Source organism: Abrus precatorius, unplaced genomic scaffold (assembly GCF_003935025.1).
Source record: "Abrus precatorius isolate BTA unplaced genomic scaffold, Abrus_2018 Scaffold7, whole genome shotgun sequence".
NCBI classification, from domain to species: Eukaryota; Viridiplantae; Streptophyta; class Magnoliopsida; order Fabales; family Fabaceae; genus Abrus; species Abrus precatorius.
This window is the reverse complement of record NW_020874417.1, coordinates 16,181,939-16,198,287: the sequence shown is the minus strand read 5'-3', so window position 1 is coordinate 16,198,287 and position 16,349 is coordinate 16,181,939. Positions and strand designations below refer to the sequence as shown.

The 16,349-nt window shown below is 35.1% G+C and overlaps 1 protein-coding gene and 2 non-coding genes across 3 annotated transcripts; 1 reads left to right on the top strand and 2 right to left on the bottom strand.

Moving 5' to 3' along the window:
* Nucleotides 1–4,637: 4,637 nt before the first annotated feature.
* Nucleotides 4,638–4,744, bottom strand: LOC113874007. Its single transcript, XR_003506069.1, has one exon. It is a non-coding gene; the product is annotated as a small nucleolar RNA R71 (small nucleolar RNA).
* Nucleotides 4,745–5,535: 791 nt separating this feature from the next.
* Nucleotides 5,536–6,285, top strand: LOC113871549. The gene has a single exon (XM_027508641.1). It carries the CDS (start codon nucleotides 5,536–5,538, stop codon nucleotides 6,283–6,285), a length of 750 nt encoding a protein of 249 aa, XP_027364442.1.
* Nucleotides 6,286–13,141: 6,856 nt separating this feature from the next.
* On the bottom strand, nucleotides 13,142–13,248 carry LOC113873984. Its single transcript, XR_003506048.1, has one exon. It is a non-coding gene; the product is annotated as a small nucleolar RNA R71 (small nucleolar RNA).
* Between the last annotated feature and the right edge of the window lie 3,101 nt (nucleotides 13,249–16,349).

The following is a 16,349-nucleotide window of genomic DNA, read 5'->3' as shown; positions in this document are numbered from 1 at the left end:
TTGGAATAAATTTAGATGCAGTTTGAAATTATTTAAAAAAAAAGTGAACAGTAATTCTGGCATTAACAGTAAGGCGGTGTGAACAGTAATTCTGGCATGAACAATAATTCCAGCATGAACAGTAAGGCAATATGAACAGTAAATTTGGTGTGAATAGTACCCATAAATTATTTTCAAAATTTTGCTTATAAATAAGGGGCCTTGCATAAAATTTTTCATTCTTTACACTTCTCAAAGGTTCTAGAGAGACCCAAGGCCATATACTACCATTTTCTCTTATACTAAACCTCAAAACTTAGATTTCTCTTCAGGTTTAAGATCGTAAGTTCATTCTAAGCGATTCAAAGTAAGTTTCTCTAAGTTTGAATCTAGATTTACTGTTCATTTCTCTTCATCTCAAATTTCTTATAGTTATCTTATGATTTTTAGGATAAACTTTGATTTTAGAGCAAAATCTTCGGTTAAATCTTTGAGAAATCCTTATCCTAAGGCAAGGGGGCTTTACTTTACATTTTGTTGTGTATATTACTTGTGTTCTTATAGATCTGGTTATATATATAATTATATGTGAAATAATCTTTGTTTTGTGAAAAATAATCGGTGAATAGTGAGAATAATTGGTTGTTTATGTGATTTTATGATGAATATATGAAGATATATGGTGAAAATATGTTATTATGTTTAGATAGTGCATGATAAGATATATTGAGGATGATTGATATGATTTTGTGATATGAAATGTACAAAGAGATGGATGTTACATGTTTGAATATATTGTGGTTCATGTAAAAATGATGTGTATTATGAATATGCCATGGTTTGATGTATATGATGAAAAATATATGTGGACATGAGAAATGACATATGTGAACATACTCAAAAAGAGTATGAGATGGAAATGAATATGATATAAATAGTTATAGAGATACACTGGAGTGGAAGATGGAGACGATATGAGATATCTTGGAGAAATGCAAGGTGGTGAGTTACATTCGGGGTTGTGCATGAAATATTGTGTACGAATGCACTACATGACCACACACTTGTTTCCCAACTTGATTCCTGATCATTACCTTTGCTAAGGGACTGTCTATTTCATGCATTATATCTGTATTGCATTGGGTCATCCAGCGACTATTACATGGATGTGTAAGACCTCGGGATAGAGGCATCAGATAACTGTGGTCATAGGATGCGGTGAGCGCAAATAATGAAAAGAAATTATGAATATGTGGAATATAATATGTGTTTATGTGTTGAGATGAGAACTTGCTTTATGTAACACTATGATATACAATACCATGATGTTTTCTTTAGTTGTAATAAGATGTGTTTTATGATGAATATGTGTTTTGTATGAGTAATAGGGTAGAGACTCACCCTTACACAACATTTTTAAGAAACCAGGACGAGTAGTACCAAGCTCACAGTGTATGGATGGATGAGAACTGTTATAGGACTTGGTTATTTGGAGTTATGTAATGAATATTTTCAGTTCTATAGCATTTTTTTGAAACAGTTGTAAAACTACTATTTTCTCTATTGTAGATGAAAATTTAGAATTTTAGTTTTCTAAAGTACTTATGAATCAATGAAATTTTAGTATGAATTATATATATATATATATATATATATATATATAATTTCATTGCTTCTTTCTCATTAGAGAGTTTATGAAAGAAATTTCTTTTATCATTTAAATTTTTCATGAAAATTTTCATATATATATATATATATATAGAAAAAGGAATATGAGGCTAATGATTCATATTTTGTACTCACATTTATAGCCTTATTGCATCGCCCAAAATATCTTTTCTGCTTTATTTATTTCATTTAGCATGTTTTTACATTTTTTTTGCATTAAATTAGAGTTTTTATGAATATTTGCTACCTTTACTTTATATTTCATATTTTCGCTATTCTGATCTTTGTCCACTATTTTGGCTATAACTTTTTTTGTAGATCTTTTTTTTGGCTGATTTTTTTTGCAATGGATTACTGACTTCCTGGGCTTCAATTTGGATATATGGATCATGCTGTTTGGAGTTTGGACCTGTTTTCTATTAATTTTTGAAGTTCAGACTCAAAACATACCCTTTTATATTTAGGATTTTTATTTAGGGCTTTTATTATAATTACTTGCAGAGGCCTTGGCCTATTTAATTCTGTTTTCATTAAGACTAGTATATATAGAGGTCAAAAGGTAGATTTTAGATCTATCTACCTCTCTTTTCCCTTTTGATAATTTTGCTTTTTTATAAAGACTTTTTCTTGTTTTGAGAGAAAACCTTTTTGGTTTCATTCACTTGCCTGTTTTTGGATTCCGCTACGTTCTCAATTATTATTTTCTCACGAATCATCTCGTCTCAAGCGTGGATTGCAAGATCGATTGATCGCTCCGAGTTTGTCTTTTCACTTTTTTGCAATTCTTGATTAAGATTGGTGCATGCATAATTTGATTAAATTTGGTTTTGTTCTTGAGTGTACTATTGATCGATTGATTGATTTTACATTTGAGATTTAGGAAAAATTCAGTATAGTAATCATAGTTTGCGTTTGTGATTCATGATTTCAATTTGTGGTTTTAATTCTTATTTTTGTTTTCCAATTCGTTTTGTGTTTTGCTTTCGTTTTTGTTTTTGTTTGCGTTTTTGTTTTCATTTTCATTTCTCAATTTGTTTTTGTTTTTGTTTTTATTTTTATGGGTTAAATTAAATCCATTTTCAATTTTTAAATTTGTAACATTGATAAGTCTGTAATTAGGCCCTCTTTTACAGCCCATATATTCATATTTGACATTTATTTTATTTGAGTTTTACACTAATTTATATATTAATTGTGCAGTTCAGTATAAAAAGGCTGCAAGTGGATTTTGGGTGTATTCTGGGCCTAAATTGATGGAAGATTAGAGCTTCGCAGCAGTCAGTAGGCCCAGACCCATTCAATAAGCACGAGAGTGCTTCGAGCCCATGTACGGTCGTGCTTAAGGCCTTGCATGGCCGTGCTCATCTGCAGGAAGCCCAATTATGAAGAGATTTTAGGATTTTCAAATCCTATAAAAGTGAAGATCTCAGGCACCATAAGAACATCGTTTTGACATCTTGGCTTTGACTCTAGAATACATCTAATCTCGTCTCTCTTGCACGGGATCCTTGGCACATGCTTGGTGGGACTTGGAGCTTCGAGTGATCGTACTTGAAGACCGGGAACACATCTCACACTCTAGTTTGCTATTTCTTTTGATTATGGCTTTGTTTATGATTGTTTTAGTTCTTTTCTTTAGCATGAGTAACTAAGTCCATAGCTAGGGCTATGGGAAACTATTGTTCATGAATTTATGGAATTTTGATATTTGAATTTAACTTTGATTTCCGTTTTGTAATTAGATTTTATCCTATTTCGCTTCTTTCTTAATACTAATTAATTATATCGTCAGGCGACCGTACCTCAGTTAATTAATAGATCTATAGGGTAAAATGACACAAAGGATTAGATGGACCAAACCAATCTTTCTCTTCTAATCGTTATTAAATTAACAAGTTCATAGGTTCCTCAAGCTTTCTCAAATTGATATCTTGCATGACTATTGGGGATATTAATTTAGAGAAAAGAATATTAATATTGCATGACCAGTGGATATTAATAGCATCAGTATGAATGATTGGTAATCACAAGGAAATCAGATTTAGAGTTAAATAGAAAAATAACATAAACGATTGAATGAGAAAACCCATATGCCCTAAGTTCCTCTCCGATAAGTTTATCCAAGACGTGCATTGTATTCCTTACTCTTAGTTTTATAATTGATTTTATAAATTCTTGTTTTTAATTAATCTCATATCTTTGAAGCTTAAACAATTGAATTAGGAAATTCTTTGTAATTGGAAATCAATCCTTGTGGGACAATATTTCGGGAACTTAATTTAAGAACCTTTTATTACTGCTCAATGGGTACACTTGCCCTCCGAACAAGTTTTTGGCACTATTGCCAGGGATTGCTTTTTCAATATTAAGAAAATCTTAAATTTAATTGATTTAAGCAATTTGTGTTTTATTTTATTTTGTTTTGATTATTGTTAAATTTTTCTTTTATATTTTATAATTTTCGTTTTTATTTTATTTTAATTTTTTTATTATTTCACAATTTCTTTTAATGTATGCTCACTCGTTCTAAGTGCTCTACAGCTTGTTTATTTGATCTGAAGATTGAAAGAACAGTTCGTAGACAAAGAAAAGAAGTGAGAGAGCAAAGAATGGCAGAGGGAAGGAGATCAATCCAAGATTACATGACACACACTGCTAGAGGCACTCATGGAAGCATTGCGTCACCAAATGTGGAGGCTAACAATTTTGAATTAAAGCCAGCACTTATAACTATGGTCCAGAACTCGATACAGTTTGGAGGCATGCCTAATGAAGACCTCAATCTTCATCTGATAAAGTTCCTCCGATTGACAGATACCATCAAGTACAATTGAGTCTGCAACGATGCTATTCAACTCCGTCTTTTCTCATTCTCGGTATCTGAAAAGGTGAATGCTTGGTTCGCCTCACTCTCAGCCAACTCCATCAGAACTTGGGAGGATCTCACTCAATAATTCTCGGGAAAGTACTTTCCCCCATCAAGGTCCTCTAAGCTTATGACGGAGATATGTTGGTTCCAACAACATGAAGCAGAATCCTTATTCGAGGCATGGGAGTGATTTGGAGAGCTTTTGAGGAGATGTCCTCATCATGATTTTCCAACGTGGAGACAGGTAGAAATTTTTTACAGTGGCCTATCAATCACTATCAGGGCTACAATTGATGCCGCAGCAAGAGGGTCCCTTATAAGAAAAGATCCAGATTATGCATACAAGCTGATAGATGAGATGACATCTTCTAGCTTTCAATGGCACACTACTGACTCTTACGACATCAAGAGGAAAAAGACCACTCCAGTCTACCAAGCAGAGAGCAACAGCCCACTAATGAACCAAATGACAGCCCTTACAAAGCAACTTGAATCTTTAATGAAGGCTCAAGACCAACTTGTAAGAGCTCCTGCAAGCCCAGAATTTAAGCAAGAAGAGGCAAACTTCATGGGCAATCACAGTTTGGGGTGGAGGAGTAATCCTCCAAACTCTTGGGGGAATGGCTTTGAAAGTCAAAATTCAAGTGTTTATCGCCCTCCTCATGTGCAAAGTCAGGGAGCAAGACCTGAAGGAAAAGAAGATCCTAGATCTCAGTCCAACTTTCAAGAACAGATGATGCAATATGTGCATTACTCTGATAAGAGGATGACAGAGCTTGAATCCAAGTTGGACCAACATATTGAGAGAACTGATAAAAGGTTTACAGAGGTCAGATCTGAAATACAAGCTAGCTACTCTAAGATGACTGCACAATTGGAGCAAATTACGAATCTTCTGAGTCAAAGAGTGATGGGAACACTACCATCTCAACCTGAGCCTAATCCAAGGGACCAATGCAATGCCATTACTCTAAGAAGTGGGAAAAAATTTGAATGGGATGCAAACACATAAGTCATGCATGGCTGTGCTGAAGGAGGAGCACACCCTTGCATCACTCTACACGCCCATGCTGCCTGAAATAGAACGGCCGTGCTTAGAACAACACGCCCTTGCAGACAACGAAGGCACGACCGTGCTAGACGAAAGCAAGGTCGTGCTCAATGAAGGCACGCCCGTGTTGGATGATGAGCAAGGTCGTGCTTACCACCCAGATGCGAAAAAGGAGACAAGGGAAGATGCACCAGTGGTGACAAAACCAAAAGTTCCATTTCCACAACGATTGATGAGTAGCCAGAGAGACCCTCAATTCAATAAGTTCCTTGGGATCCTCAGAAAGCTCCACATCAATATTCCTTTTGTTGAAGCCATATCACAGATGCCGAAATATGCTAAATTTCTCAAGGAGATGCTAAGCAACAAAAGGAAATTGGAAGAATTCGAGACAGTTAGATTGAATGAGGAGTGCTCAGCAATTTTATTAAGGAAGTTGCTGCCTAAGCTTAAGGAACCAGGGAGTTTTACAATTCCATGCACTATAGGCAATTCTTATTTTGATAAAGCGCTCTATGATTTAGGTGCTAGCATCAATCTAATGCCATTTTCTGTGTTTAAAAGGTTGGGTATGCAAGAACCCAAGCCAACTTCAATCTCTCTGCAACTTGCTGATCGTTTAATAACGTATCCTAGGGGCATAGTGGAGGATGTCCAAGTCAAGGTAGATAAGTTCATGTTTCCTACAGATTTCATTGTCCTTGACATGGAAGAATGATAATAGATGTTCAGCAAGGGAAGCTCACACTGAGGCTAGATGATAAGGAAGTTGTATTTCAAGTTTTCAATTCTTTCAAGTACCCTTCAAGCCAAGAGTCCTGTCACTTTGTGAGCACTATGAATGTTGCTTCTCCTCCTCCAATTTATGTGAAGCATGGAACCATAAGAAAAAGGGTAAGGAGGAAGCAATATAAGAAGAAGAAAAGACAAAAACTTAAACCATCCATTAATAAGCCTCCTAATTCGAAGCTTAAATTTTCTTCTCTTTATTCTAATCCCCATCTTATGAATAATTTTTCTAATGTAATAGGTGTTGGGGAGGCAAAGCTACTGGGAAGACAATTGCATATCAAGGGAGTCACCTCTGAGACTCATACCTTCTTCCCACCATGATTTAACAGGAACGTCAGGCTTGTGATGTTAAACAAGCGCTCCCAGGAGGCAACTTGTGTCTTTTATTTTATTTAAATTTTATTTATTTTTGTTTATTTTAATTTTTGCTATTTATATTTTATTTTTAGAATAAAGAATAAGTATATTGAAAGATTGCAAGAACGGAGTGATTGTTCCCACACTTTTGAGCTCTGATTTGGAAGCACGCCCATGCTTATCACATACACGGCCGTGCATTGAGTCGCAGTTGTGAGAGAAAGCTTTACATCATAAGCATGGGCGTGCTCAAGATTTCAACATGGCGTGCTCCCTCACTCGAAGCCGTCGCGCCAAGAATTATCAGGGAACTTCTTTCCTTTTTATTCAATTGCCCTCTTTGCATGTTTTTAAGTTAATTGCTTTCAAACATTGAGGACAATGTTTCGTTTTAAGTATGGGGGAGTAGTTCCTAATTATATGATTGTTATTTGCATGTTACTAAGTAAAGTGCCTTTACTATTTTTTATGATAATTTAAAACTTTTTCCCTCATGGAACCCAATTTTTTCCAGATAGAAGAGCATGTTGAGTGATTATTATTGGCATTATACTTTCATTTGGAAACTAATAATTAGCTGGGTTCCTTACTTTTATACTCTACATTAAACTTTAACCCACAGATGTGAGTTTTGAGTCTTGAAGGGGATTTCTATCTTAATTTAATTAATTGTACCCTTTTTCTCATTGTTTTGTGTGATTATCTCCTTAGGTTTTGTGCTCTAGAACTTGACTTAGAACCGACTTAAGACTTCTTCTTTTAATTGCATGTTTTTAATATGATTGAGGCATAATAGAATTTTTATTCTTGGTCATCAGCATGTTTGAGATACAACTAGTTGCCCACTTTGAGCTTTATTAATTTTCTTGGTTTTTTACATTAAATTTATAAAATATTTTGATAACCTTGAGTTTATGAATGGAGCAATTGAGTTGTTGAATTGCTTGATAAATTCTCCTCTATATCTCTCATGTGCAAAAAGAAAGAAAGAAAGTATGAAAAAGTAAATGAAAAAAAGGAAAAAAGAAAAAGGGTTATATATGATTAAAAGGAGAGAAGAGTAAAGATATTGTTCATATACAAAAATATAAAAATTACTCCAAGAGCTTCATTTGTAAACTTAGGGGATGTTTATAACTTTTATAATTTAAATTTGATTTTAATTTTCATTTTGTGATTAGATTTTATCCTATTGCGCTTCTTTCTTAATCCTAATTAATTATATCGTAAGGCGACTGTACCTCGATTAATTAATAGATTTATAGGGTAAAACGAGACAAAGGATTAGGTGGACCAAACTAATCTTTCTCTTCTAATCATCATTAAATTAACAAGTTCATAGGTTCCTTAAGCTTTCTTAAATTGATGTCTTGCATGACCATTGGGGATATTAATTTAGAGAAAAGAATATTAATATTGCATGACAAGTGGATATTAATAGCATCAGTATGAATGATTGGTAATTACAATGAAATCGGATTTAGAGTTAAATAGAAAAATAACATAAAGGATTGAATGAGGACCCATATGCCCTAGGTTCCTCTCCGATAAGTTTAACCAAGACGTGCATTGTATTCCTTACTCTTAGTTTTATAATTGATTTTATAAATTCTTGTTTTTAATTAATCTCGTATCTTTGAAGCTTAAACAATTGAATTAGAAAATTCTTAGTAATTGGAAATCAATCCTTGTGGGACGATATTTTGGGAACTTAATTTAAGAACCCTTTATTACTTCTCGATGGGTACACTTGCCCTCCGAACAAACATCTTAATTCAAATTTCAAAATAGTAAATTTCACAAAAATAGGAATAATAAAACTTTTCATTCAAATGCTTTCCAAATGTTTCGTTCAGCAAAATATCCCGAAATATAAGGATAGATTATAGTTTAACTCAATTAATTGCTACATGACATAATTAATACACATCAGTTTCAAAACAAAATAAACATTTTAAGTCTTATAGCAGTGTCATCCATCCTTTTACTGAGCCTGGTGCTGATAGTCTTGGTCACCTGAAAAATAAATGTAAGGGTGAGTACTCTGCACTACTCAATACACACAATTAAACATAGAGTCTCACCTTGTACATTTCACACATTTCTAAAGTAATTCAAATCAAGCAGTCGTAGCCACAATTAATATTCCATTTCAACTTACACACTAGTGCACTCACTGCACCATCACACAATCAATAGACAACAACCATGTGCGCTCACTGCACGCCAGCCACGCTCACTGTGGCATTGTGATCACAGTTTCACACAATGAATGGTCACCGATTACCCCCGCCTCATGGATCCCGCGTGGGCAGTCACGAGTCACTCTGCAAAGGTAGTGGTCAGAGGTCTAGTTAGGAGGAGAGTGTGTGACCTGCGGTGCACCCACGCTCACTGTTGGTGTGACCACCTGATGAATCCATATTTTTACTGATATTTTAGCATAATTCTAACACATTTGATAAGAAAAATATATGAAGAAAGCAGAAAAACTTAGAAAAAGAGAATGAATTTAAGTTTTCTTTAAAATTGTAGTTATTTTCGCATTTGTAGAATTTATGCTTAGTTCTTAAGGAATTTATCTTGTTTTTGAAGGAATAATCTGAGCAAAAGTCATGGAAATGGATTATCAATGGAAAGGAAGAGGAAGAATGGCAATGTTGGACTCCAAAATACAAGAATTTGGGATGCAGGCTGGGCGTGATCACTATTGTAAGGGAAAGTGATCATTCCAGAGCCTAAATGAGAAGAGGAGCCTGTGCGTAATCACTTTTATTTACAAGAGTGAGCGTTGCCAGTGCGCGTTATCACTTTCGCCATCGAAAGTGAACGTTCCAGAGAGACTTCATTCCTGATGAGCTGCGCGTTGTCACTTTCGCCAATGAAAGTGAGCGTTCCAGAGGCACTTGTATCAGGACAACTTGCGCGTGGTTACTATTACTCATGAAAGTGATCACGTGCAGCCCTCGACCTCCTGCGTTGCCACTCTTATGAATTAAAGTGAATGTTCCAGAGAAGCCTTCAACTCTGCAAGTTGCGCGTGGTTACTCTTGCTCTTGAAAGTGAACACGCGCATTACATAAAGCTTCTGCGAGGTTACTCTTGTGAAGAAAAGTGACAATGCGCAGAACTGGGGTTTCTATAAATACATGATTGAAGCGCGAAATTGGGGGTCTTTTGCTCATTTTCTGTTTTGTTAGTTAGATTCTCGTTGAGAGAGAGTGGAGAGAAGATTGGGGTTGAAGCTTGAAGCTCCAAGAAGAGGGATTGGATTGGAGCTCGTGGCCATGGCTGCTCTGCATTCTTCTTCATCTTCTTCTTCTTCTTTCTCTGTTTTTGTTGCAATGTGTGCTTAATTTCCCATAGTTAGGGGTTTATGGAACTCGAATTGATGTATTGATTCGACTTTATCTTTTGAACTTTAAGTTCTTGGATTAATTGAGTTGTTAATTCTGCTTTTCATGCAATCTTTAAATGGAAATTCATTTGATTAATCAAGAGGAATCTTTACCAATGGGAATTGGATTGTTTGCTCTGATCTGAATTGGCAACCAGAGTTTAAGGATTTCTTAGGGATAAGGAGACCTAATTCTGCAATCTTATAGTTCTAATTCTTAATGCAACCTAAAATTGAATCTCACCTAAGGGATTAGGGAGTGATGAATCCACTTTTTATTATATTTTTACTTGCCTTTTTTATGCTTCTTGATAGAAAAAATGGACTTAGATAGTGAAAATAATATAGAAATCACATTTTGAATAAATATCATAGGTTTATTAATTTTTGGTTAATTTGCATTTAATTACATAGATATAGATTGCAATTTTAATTATCTTGATGATTTTGCATAATGCCCAAGTTAAATTTGAGAAATCTTGGTCCTTAGATGAAAGTTGCCCCCAAAGTAGCTACTTTGAGGAGTAAAAGTGGCAACTACAGCAAGCATGGGCATTAAAGGTTCCAAAGTAGCCACTTTCAAGTCCAAAAGTGGCAACTCCAGAAGCTCCAGGGACGCCAATTTTGAAGCATGATGCGCGTGGTTACTATGGGCTCTCATAGTAGCTACGCGCATCCAAAGTAGTTACTTTGAAGACCAAAAGTGGCAACTTCAGAAGCCCCTGGACGCTGATTTTGAAGCCTTCCTGCGCATGGTTACTATGGGCTCTCATAGTAGCTACGCCCATCCAAAGTAGCTACTTTCAGCACAAATAGTAGCAACTCCAGAGAAGCGGCATTCCTTGCATTCTGCGCGTGGACACTTTCAAGGCCCAAAGTGGACACTTTCAAAGGCAAAAGTGGACACTTTGGTGACATGTCATCCACTATAAATAGATTTTAGGAATTAGGGTACGGGACTTTTGACACTTTACACAATTTTTCTTTGCCAAATTGGGATAATTTCTTACGACATTGGAGTCTTGGGTGACAGCCAAGGGTCCTCTATAGGTTTTAATTTCCAATTTCTCTTTTGATTTTTGTTGAATTTGCATTAATGATGTTTACGTTCTTGCATTTCTTTCTCTCTTTTGTGAAGCCCATCCACATGGAGGGCTAAACTTTCTTGTAATTCCTTGTCAATGCACATGAATCTTGAATTCTTGGGATTAATTGCAATACAAATCTTTCTTTTCTTGAATTTATTAACCCCAATCTCTGAATGAAATGGAATTTGCATGAAGGGAACATTGCTTAATGAACCCTAATTTACCTAACGAAATTCTAATTCAAAATTGCTTAATTTTGGTTAATCCTTGAGGTTGCTTAATCTTAGGGATAGAGATTGGAGCCCATTAAGATGCTTAATTTTAATTGGGATGTTAAAGTTAGTCTTTGCTTGTTAGATTAACTTAATTTAAGGGAAAGAAAGGGGATTACTGAATCATTTGGAAGAATAATGATAGAACTCATTGCTTGACTAGGGATTACTCATTTTAATTGATTGAATTTCATTAATTTACATTTCGTTCTTGTTTAAAATCTGGAAATTGACAAACCTCCCCCCAATTTACTTGCTTTAAAATACATGTTCACACTTGTTCGATGTATGTTCTCAACCAAAAGTTCCTTGGAGACGACCTAGGATAACACCCTAGTACTGCATTCATTTCTTTGCATATTTGATGAGGATTAACGACAATCTTTTACATGACGAGTAGTTAAAATTCGTTTCATCAGGGAGGTTTAGTGGATTGTTAGGGTCAATGAGTTAAGGAATTAACCTTTGGCTAGGTATATGTAAAACTGATTGTCAATTATTCAATTGCTTGAATGTTCAGAGGATTTAATTGGATTGATATTGATATTCTTGTGAAGTAAATTCCTAACTATCCTTCACTGCTATTTCATTTCATCACAAATCTTATACTCTATTTTTCTGCAAGTTCTTTACTTTTGATTGCTCTGATTATTGCTTTTATATGATACAACTCTCTTCCCAAATTCGTATGGCTCAAATGGTTATTTTTCTGTGAAATGATAATTGAGTTCCTAATTCCCTGTGGAGACGATACTCGGATCTTAAATTTACTCATTACTTGCTGCAATCCTAGTGCACTTGCTAGTGTTTAGATTGCAAACAACAAGTTTTTGGAGCCGTTGCTGGGGAATTTGAGTTTCAATATCATTAGTAACATAAGAATAGCTAGATTGAGTATTTTGTTTCTCTGAATTTCTGTAGTATTAGTCTGTAGTTAGACATTTTGTCCATTCTGCATAATTCTGCAGTTTTTAAACTTGTGTTTCAATTACTTTTACTGATATTTGCTGCATAATTTTCGTGGTGCAGTTCTGAATACTATTTTGTAGTTTACTTTTGCTTCATTTTAATTTGTATATGCGTGGCAAAAACAAAAACAAATCAACTCTAGTCTTTGATCCTGACATAGACATAACCTTAAGGAGATTGAGAAAAGAGTCTAGAGCAGAAAAAGTCATAGGGAGTGATAGTGAATTAGAAGTTGTCCATTCTCCAGAATTTCAGAACAATCCTAGAGTGAAAAGAACACCTACATCTTTGAGACAACTAAATTCAGAAATAGAGATGGCAGAACAAAATAGAATTAGAACATTAGGGGACTATGCAATTCCTAACATGCAAGGTTTTAACTCTTCTATAATCAGGCCAACTATTCAAGCCAACTATTTTGAGATTAAACCTGCTTTATTACACTTAGTCCAACAAGATCAGTTTTCTAGTGAATATTCTGATGATCCTAACCTACATATTTCAAATTTTCTACAGCTATGTGACACCATAAGAATAAATGGGGTTAGTGAAGAAGCCATCAGACTGAGACTATTTCCTTTTTCCTTGAGAGATAGAGCAAAATGTTGGTTACAAGCTCAACCACAAGGAAGCATTACAACTTGGACAGAACTTGTGAACATGTTTCTAACCAAGTACTTCCCTCCATCTAAAGCTGCTAAGCTGAGAGGAGAAATTACATTCTTTGTTCAACAAGATGGAGAATCATTGTATGAAGCTTGGGAAAGATACAAAGAATTGCTAAGAAGGTGTCCACATCATTGTATTCCAGATTGGATGCAATTGGATACTTTTTATAATGGGATGAATGCAGTAACAAGAACAATGATTGATGCTGCTGCTGGAGGTTCATTAAATACAAAGTCCTTGGAAGAAGATCAGAGGATTATTGACATGATGGCATCTTCAATGTATCAGAATTCAAACTCAAGGAATCAAAGAAGAAACTCTGGTCATGAAGCTAAGGTTCTGGAAACTTTTCTTGCACAAAATCAGCTACAAAATCAAATGTTTTCAGAACAATTAGCTGCCTTAACACAACAAATCAACAATCTGCAAACAAGGAGTATGCCTAGCAGTTAGCTAAGTTGTGATTTTTGTGGAGGAAACCATGCAAATGGTGCATGTGAGGCATCCACAAGTGAACCACAAGAGCAAGTGAATTATATGAACAATTTTCAGAGACAACAGCCATCATATCCCCCTGGATTTCAATTTTTGAATAATAGAACTCAGCAATATTCTAATTGGAATAATCAATATTCTGCTGCAAAGAATTCTAACTCAAATTTTCCTTTTTCTAATGCAGGTCCAGCAACACAACAGCCTTATTTTCAGAGGAATTCATCCACTCAACCTCAAGGAAATCAGAAATTTTCCAGACCTATGAATGAGAGGTTGACTGAGATGGAAGAAACTATGCTGCAATTCATGAAGGTGACTCAAACAAGCTTCAAAAACCAAGAAGCTTCCATGAAGAAACTAGAAACACAGATTGGACAATTAGCTGAACAACTATCCAGCAGGGATGAAGGAAGATTTCCAAGCAATACAGTAATCAATCCTAAAGAGCAATGTCAAGCCATAACTACAAGGAGTGGAGCTGTAGTTGCAAGCCCTAAACCAGCAGAAAAGAAAGTGAATGATGCAGCAGAGAGAAAAATTGAACAAGATCTGCAACAAGGAAATTTTAAGCTATTAAAGAAAGACCATTGAGAAGAAAAAGTAGATGTTCCTATGAATTCTGAAAGGAAAACCAAAAAGCAACTCTTTGAGGAAGCTTGTAAGCCAATAGACCCAGAAAAATACAAGAGGCTGCCTTATCCTCAAAGAGTCCAAAATCCTAAACAAGAGGAACAATTCGAAAGGTTTATGAATGTCTTTAAGAAATTACAAATTAACATTCCTTTTGCAGAAGCTTTGGAGCAAATGCCTTCATATGCAAAGTTCATGAAAGAACTACTTTCCAGAAAAAGGAAGCTAGAGCATGACAAAACAGTACCTTTGATAGAGGAGTGCAGTGCCATTCTTAAGAGAAAACTTCCTCAAAAGTTGAAAGATCCTGGATCATTTAGCATTCCTTGTGAAATAGGAAACTGCACTGTGGGAAGAGCATTGTGTGACTTGGGAGCAAGCATAAATCTGATGCCATTAGCTGTTCTACAGAAACTTGGCATAGAGGAAGTGAAGCCTACCAACATTACACTGCAGCTAGCTGATAGATCATACACTTATCCATATGGAGTTGTTGAAGATTTATTAGTTAAAGTTGATAAGTTCATTTTTCCTGCAGATTTTGTAATTCTGGACATGGAAGTGGATTCTAACATTCCTTTGATCCTAGGGAGGCCATTTCTTGCAACTGGGAGAGCTTTAATAGATGTGCAAAAAGGTGAACTTATGCTTTGAGTTCAAGATGAGAAGGTAATATTTAATGTGTTTGAAGCTTTAAAATATCCAGTTGAAGATAATACATGTATGAAGGTAGATATACTGGATGCTTTTATTACACAACACCATATGAAAGAATTTGATGAAACTGCTGTGTTAGAAGAAATAATATCTGCAGGGAATGACAAATCTGAAACTCTGAATGAAGAAGATATCATGGAAATGCAGCAGCAATTGGAAGCTCTGCCGATGCAAAAACCTGCAGAAAATTTAGTGAAAGAAGAGCTGAAAAAGGACGCTAAAGAAGAGGAAAAGCAAAAGCTAGAACTGAAACAACTTCCTTCACACCTGCGGTATGCATTTCTGGATGAGAAACATGAAAATCCAGTCATCATCAACAATGAACTTAAGGAAGGACAAGAGGAAAAATTGTTAAGAATCTTAAGAGAACACAAATCTGCAATTGGATGGAGTATTGCAGATCTGAAAGGTATAAATCCCTCATTTTGTAAGCACAGAATTTTATTTGAAGAGAATTTTAAGCCTGTTGTGCAGCCACAAAAGAGGTTAAACCCAACCATGAAAGAGGTAGTTAAAAAAGAGGTCATGAAGCTGTTAGATGCAGGAATAATATACCCTATTTCTAACAGCAATTGGGTAAGTCTAGTCCAAGTTGTTCCAAAGAAAGGTGGTATGACAGTTGTACCTAATGAAAAGAATGAACTTGTCCCTACTAGGACTGTGACTGGATGGAGAATGTGCATAGACTATAGAAAATTAAATAATGCAACCAGAAAAGACTATTTCGCACTACCATTTGCAGATCAAATGCTAGAAAGACTTGCTGGACATTCATTTTATTGTTTTCTTGATGGGTATTCAGGATATAATCAAATAGCTGTGGATCCTTTGGATCAAGAGAAAACTGCATTTACATGTCCATTTGGAGTCTTTGCATATAGGAGAATGTCATTTGGTCTGTGTAATGCCCCTGCCACTTTTCAAAGATACATGCTTTCTATTTTTTCTGATTTGGTAGAAAACATCATAGAAGTGTTCATGGACGATTTCTCTGTTTTTGGTGATTCTTTTGATGATTGTTTAGCTAATCTATCCACTGTTTTGCAGAGATGTCAAGATACTAACCTTGTGTTGAATTGGGAGAAGTGTCATTTCATGGTACAAGAAGGCATTGTCCTTGGTCACAAAATTTCAGAGAAAGGAATGGAGGTGGATCAATCTAAGATAGAAATCATTAGTAAATTGCCTCCACCTATCAATGTTAAGGGAGTTAGAAGTTTTTTAGGACATGCTGGTTTTTATAGAAGATTCATAAAAGATTTTTCCAAGATTGCTAAACCCTTGAGTAATTTACTTGTAAAAGATGCAGATTTCATATTTGATGATAATTGTTTGCATGCATTTTCTGTTTTAAAAGAGAAACTGATTTCTGCACCTATTCTTGCAAAACCAGATT